The following is a 5,463-nucleotide window of genomic DNA, read 5'->3' as shown; positions in this document are numbered from 1 at the left end:
GAAATTTAAATTATGGGTAAAAAGTTTTGGTGCTCGCAAAATTGTAGCTGTGAACCCCTTTTTAAAATTTCAATTCACTAGATCGTGTTGAAATTGTCTAATTTTTTTAAAAAAAGGTGAGTTATAGTGAGTTTTGAAGTCAAAATTTATATGGACTACAATTAACTAAATATTGTGCACATGAACTAGCAAAAAGATAATTGATAAAAGCTGAATTTTAGTGAATATCTTAAAAAATATTTTTTGTTACTCAAAACTCTGCTTAAAGGTTATGTGTACGAAAGGATAATATTGTTTTTGTTAATTATTTTAAGGAATTAGTAACCAATTTCTGATCTTTATTATCGTTTTAGATGACGACTGCAACCATTCGTACAAGAAAGTTTATGACAAACCGCCTCTTATGTCGCAAACAAATGGTATGCGATGTTCTCCATCCAGGATTACCATCAATTGCAAAGAAGGAAGTCCGCGAGAAATTGGCTGCAATGTACAAAGTTACACCTGATGTTGTCTTTGTTTTTGGCTTCAGAACAAACTTTGGAGGTAGCAAATCAACAGGATTCGCATTGATCTACGACACATTAGATTTCGCAAAGAAATTTGAACCAAAACACAGATTGGCTCGCCATGGACTTTATGAAGTCAAGAAGGTAACACGCAAACAACGTAAAGAACGTAAGAACAGAATGAAGAAAGTCCGTGGTACCAAGAAAGCAAAGGTTGGTCAAGCAGCAAAGAAGTAAATTAATGGATATATTTGAACTATACTTTCCATTAAGATACCTTTCCAACAAATTGTTCTTACTTATTGTGCATTATCGTGAATTGTGAAAAAATCATCTTGAAAATAACATGAATAAAACATGAAGATGTGCGATAATTGGAATTAATATAAGTCAATGCTTACTGTTTAATTTGTTTAAAAATCTTTCATATTTCAGCTGCTTTAATTTGATCTCATTGTACACTAACTACAAGATTCCAATTTGCAATTTATTTAAAATTTTCAGATAAATGTAAATGTTAATCACCTAAATCAAAACAATTGAGTAATTTAATTTCAGGAGGAAGTAAAATATATAACATTAATCAGATCCTGGAAGTTAGCTGAAAAAAATTGCGTAAAAAGGTTGGGAAAAAATAACGGTCATTGAGAGATTTAAAAAAACAGAGTGTGTTCAGTAGTGGTTAAAAATTGCCGAAAAAAATTGGAAAATATAAAAAATTAAATATCACAGGTCTCTAGTTAATATCATGACCGTTTGTAATAGTTGTGATAAGGAAGAGTAGCATTTCTTTCTTTTGTAAGTAAATGTACACAAAAAGATACGTGTTTTCGTGAATTTGATAAGAATTTTGTAAAGCTTGAATATTTTTCTTATTATTCATTGCAATACAATTTTTCCTGCATTTATCTAACTAACTTTATTAACAAATGATGAGCTATTTATATACAAAAGCTAACAAAATATTATCATATTAGATATATATTTCGAAAAAATAAAATTATTTACTTTTCGTTTTAGATTCATTGGATTATATATTATATACACACGAAAAAAAAAATATCAACAAGGATTACAGCGACTCAATCGATTTCCAATAAATTGTTCTCATTTAATATTCACCTTTTTTGGTCGAATAGTCTAAAAAAAGAAACAAAGCACGAAAATGTCATCATCACCTCCTAGTTATTCGGAAAGTCCTAATGCCAAAAAGCCATGTAGTAAGTCATATAAAAGTCGTACGCATTCCTTCTCTAAGAATTTTCCTACCGTAACTAGCTAGTCACGCAATATAAATTCATTCGTATAACAAAGTGCTAACTGTGATTTTAATCAAATTTAATTAGGGAATAAATGCGTTCAGAACATACACTGATATACATACCCACACAATTAATCTAGTTTCTATGTCCTTAACATAATTTTAGCGTATTTTCCCAAAGACCATTGATATTTGACCCCAAATATATTTAGAGGTCTATGCTGAGAAAATGCGCTTTTATTGATCATGAGTTAGAGTCTAAACCGTCTTTTTTCTCGTTTCAAAACCATATTTTGTGTACTTTAGAGGGAATCCTGAAATCATCTAGTTTTGACAAGCAATTCGGTGCCAGGTATGTATTGAACATATTTATTTATTATGATTGAGTTAGTTTTAGGGATATTTTTTCTTCCTAATGGCAGTAATCGGAAGTCAGCAAAATTCGATGAGATAAATGTTCTCCAAACGTATCATCCACCGAATAAAGATTATGGTCACATGAAAGTAGACGAGCCGAAAACGCCATACAATTATCTTGATCCAAAATTAGCAGAACAAGATGAATTGGATGCATCCGTTTTAGCTGAAAAACTGAAAGTTGCCCAAGAGACGCAACGACGAGCATCTTTACATTGCGAAGAATCAGATGAAGAATTACCAGAAACTGATGAGCAGCGTGAAAAACGAATAGAATTCGAGAAACGACGTAAATTGCATTATAATGAAGCCAGTGCAATCAAGCTTGCACGAAAACTAATTGAAGAGGAAATTGAGGAAAATTTATTAGACGATGAAATCGGAGAAGCTGCTGGTGGAAGCATTGAAGATTCGAACGATGAATTAGATAATGATGAACCAGCCGAAGATGAGGGAGCAGGCACGTCTTCTGAAAAACCTTCACATAGTACGGATCCCTAAATTAATGCTGTAATTAGTTACATCCATTAAAATTTTTTGTTCCTTACTAACTATGACCGGTATTCATATTCATTATATTTTTGGTTGTAATAGACAATTCTTTAGACAAAGTTTCAATATACCTTGAAAATTTTATATTGCACGGGAAATGATTATTTATTTTTTTGCCGTGCAACAGTCAATTGAAAACCAGGTCATAGATTGCAGCATATAATGGTCGTTTAGAATTCAGATAAATGTCGTTATGCTACAAAAATGTTCTATTCATTCAAAAAAAATTCATTGTATTCGCATAAGTTTTTTAGGCTGAAACAGCAAAATTATGATGTTACTAAAATATATTTTTTATAATAATTAAATTCATACGTACGAACGATCCTTGATCATTGAATTTAAAATCCATCGTTTTCATATCTTACAAAGAATGAAATGTTGAAAATATTTAATGAAAGCTGTTTTTAGTGCCAGTTTTCCTTATTATTATTTTATATAATATTCTACTTATTTTCCTTAACACTAATAATATGAGAAGATATATCGAATAATTAAGTCTAGAGTTGGAAGTGTCTGCTAAATTGCAGAGTAGATAATAGATAGTTTTGAATGTAGAAATGAGTGGACCTAATTTGACTTGACTTGATTGTCAAGTTTGGCTAATACTTTTTTTATTTAATTTGATATTACACGCGCAATATATATATGTGCAGGTTTTCCAACTCTAGAAAGTTTTGAGTCATATAATGTAATGAAGAATTCACCCTATCAGCATAATTTAATGTTAAACATACATCCCTCATCAAAACACATGATTCAATATTATAAGCAATTCTATTTAAAGCAACATGATAAAAATTTCATATAAAATTAGTAACTGAAGTAAGAAGAGATGACGATAAATTTCTATAATTTTTTTGAAATGAGGAACAAGAGAAGAATATATAAATGGAAGAATCAATTGAATATTACTTTTATTGATTGATGATAATAAGTTCAGTAAGCGAGTAAGTAAAAATAAATATATAAACACGAACAAACTTTTCGGGCATCAAAAACATCATGATAACAATTTGTTTCTTATAAATTGCTTCCAAATTATGGCCAAAAAGCTTTGTTTATTTTATTGTCACAAAATGATGAAAATAATAGATTTAACGATATAAAAAAAGGAAGAAAAATAAAATAAAATAAAAAAATGTTCATGAACAATATCTTCATAGACTTTTTATATAAACTGTTTTATAATTTTATTAGGTTTTATTGTATGCCTTTATTTAACAAAATTGACAAAAATAATTCTCTTTTTAAGGAATGCTGTTCGTTTATGCTATTATTTGTTCGTTATTTAGTACATAATCCGATCATATTAATTGCTTTAAAAATCCATACAAATATCTTATATTAACTTTAAATTGGAAGTAATATGAATGTCTTAAAGCAATTAATTTTTTTGTTCTAGAATTTGATTAAAAATATTTTAATCACATTCTTGTTAGAAATGCCTTAAGTTTATATTCTACTCCTTGAGTATCCACTAGATTTAATATCAAAGAGCTTCCTAACAAAATACACTTGAACAGTCGTTGTAACGACAATTACAAAAATTTGCACAATTGACCATGTTCCAACGTATGAATTATTATCTTTAATAAGAGCGTAATCTCTAGCTTCTCTGGCTCGTGAATTGGCTTGATATTGAGACCTGAAAGTTTTAAAAAAATAGGTAATCTTCAGCCACTGCAATGTTTGCAAAAAATAAAGACTGCTTACATGACATTTAAATTTGATTCTACAGTCTGCACAACTTGCGTGAAATTCTGCATATTAAGGTTGAGATCTTCTATCTCTTTTGTAAATCGTTCCCAGTCATCATATTTAACGACAGTAATGTACAAATTCACAAGCTTTCCAGCGAATCTAGAGAACTGGTTGTCAATGCAGACTGAATAATATCCACCTAAAAAATTAAGTTTAAGATTTAAAACTCTTTTCTTATCTTATCATATGTTCTTCTCCTTGCCTGTAGATTGCCCATCTGTATAATCAGAATTTGCTTGCCATTGATATGGATGAACAATTTGTCCACTTGGATGTTTAACAGCAAATCCAGCCATTCCATCGCCTCCACGAATCACCTTAAAATAAAATTTTTAGTAATCCTATAAACATTAAACTTTCACTTAAGGTAAGTGTGAAGGAATTGGATATTGAATATCATGACGTCAACAAAATCAACAGTTGGATAAATGAAGTTTAAACGAGAATCACCTGCATTGAGACATAAAATGTAGCACCACTTGCAACATATTGATAAAAGCAGTCTTCCTTTCCTTTAAATTGTAATACAATTAATTAAATTAAATACACCTTTTCAACAATATGTCAATCAAAACTTGCCTGCATCTATGTGGACTTTATAGTCCATAGCGACGGCCGGAAGACTTTCATACCAGCTTAATCCTCGATTTGTGGTATCATCACTTTCAATAAACCTAACTAAATTAAGTAAAAATAGTAAAATAACTAATTTTATTCTCATCGTATGGAAAATATTTTGATTCTATAGGGGGAATTTCCCTTGGAGAAATTTAATGTAGATCGGGGGATCGTTCAAAAATGACATACACAAATTATATAAAATTGTCAATATCCTTCTAAAAACTCTTTCTCTTGCTTAGTAAGACTATAATTTATGCTTATTTGTGCAAAAAATACATCATTTGAAGTATTTATCTGCGGAATCACCAGTTATAAAATGTACCCTAAAAGTTGAACGTA

At 29.8% G+C, this 5,463-nt stretch overlaps 3 protein-coding genes across 3 annotated transcripts; 2 read left to right on the top strand and 1 right to left on the bottom strand.

The window, feature by feature from the left end:
- RpS24 (ribosomal protein S24) lies at positions 1 to 898 on the top strand. The gene is made up of 2 exons (XM_070644958.1): positions 1 to 116; positions 354 to 898. The coding sequence occupies exon 2, from the start codon at positions 354 to 356 to the stop codon at positions 744 to 746; it is 393 nt and encodes a 130-aa protein (XP_070501059.1). The 5' UTR covers positions 1 to 116; the 3' UTR covers positions 747 to 898.
- A 275-nt stretch (positions 899 to 1,173) lies between these two features.
- LOC139094110 (protein phosphatase inhibitor 2-like) lies at positions 1,174 to 3,896 on the top strand. Its single transcript, XM_070645034.1, has 4 exons — positions 1,174 to 1,307; positions 1,530 to 1,729; positions 2,077 to 2,122; positions 2,193 to 3,896. Exons 2-4 carry the CDS (start codon positions 1,675 to 1,677, stop codon positions 2,686 to 2,688), a joined length of 597 nt encoding a protein of 198 aa, XP_070501135.1. The 5' UTR covers positions 1,174 to 1,307; positions 1,530 to 1,674; the 3' UTR covers positions 2,689 to 3,896.
- An 8-nt stretch (positions 3,897 to 3,904) lies between these two features.
- loj (logjam) lies at positions 3,905 to 5,390 on the bottom strand. The gene is made up of 5 exons (XM_070645032.1): positions 5,083 to 5,390; positions 4,954 to 5,015; positions 4,706 to 4,820; positions 4,456 to 4,642; positions 3,905 to 4,387 (listed from the first exon to the last, which is right to left on the bottom strand). Exons 1-5 carry the CDS (start codon positions 5,222 to 5,224, stop codon positions 4,195 to 4,197), a joined length of 699 nt encoding a protein of 232 aa, XP_070501133.1. The 5' UTR covers positions 5,225 to 5,390; the 3' UTR covers positions 3,905 to 4,194.
- Between the last annotated feature and the right edge of the window lie 73 nt (positions 5,391 to 5,463).

Source organism: Chironomus tepperi, unplaced genomic scaffold, assembly GCF_022539635.2.
Source record: "Chironomus tepperi strain 1889 unplaced genomic scaffold, CSIRO-AGI_Ctep_v1 contig_349, whole genome shotgun sequence".
Taxonomy (NCBI): Eukaryota; Metazoa; Arthropoda; class Insecta; order Diptera; family Chironomidae; genus Chironomus; species Chironomus tepperi.
Note: the sequence above shows the minus strand (reverse complement) of the source record. Positions and strands in the feature narration are given on the sequence as shown.

Coding starts and splice junctions, on each gene's coding strand:
- RpS24 (XM_070644958.1), top strand. CDS start 354: ATGACGACTGCAACCATTCGTACAAGAAAGTTTATGACAAACCGCCTC.
- LOC139094110 (XM_070645034.1), top strand. CDS start 1,675: ATGTCATCATCACCTCCTAGTTATTCGGAAAGTCCTAATGCCAAAAAG. Junction 1,730..2,076: donor TAATGCCAAAAAGCCATGTA/GTAAGTCATATA, acceptor TGTGTACTTTAG/AGGGAATCCTGAAATCATCT. Junction 2,123..2,192: donor GACAAGCAATTCGGTGCCAG/GTATGTATTGAA, acceptor TCCTAATGGCAG/TAATCGGAAGTCAGCAAAAT.
- loj (XM_070645032.1), bottom strand. CDS start 5,224: ATGAGAATAAAATTAGTTATTTTACTATTTTTACTTAATTTAGTTAGG. Junction 5,016..5,082: donor TAAAGTCCACATAGATGCAG/GCAAGTTTTGAT, acceptor TACAATTTAAAG/GAAAGGAAGACTGCTTTTAT. Junction 4,821..4,953: donor CATTTTATGTCTCAATGCAG/GTGATTCTCGTT, acceptor TTTTATTTTAAG/GTGATTCGTGGAGGCGATGG.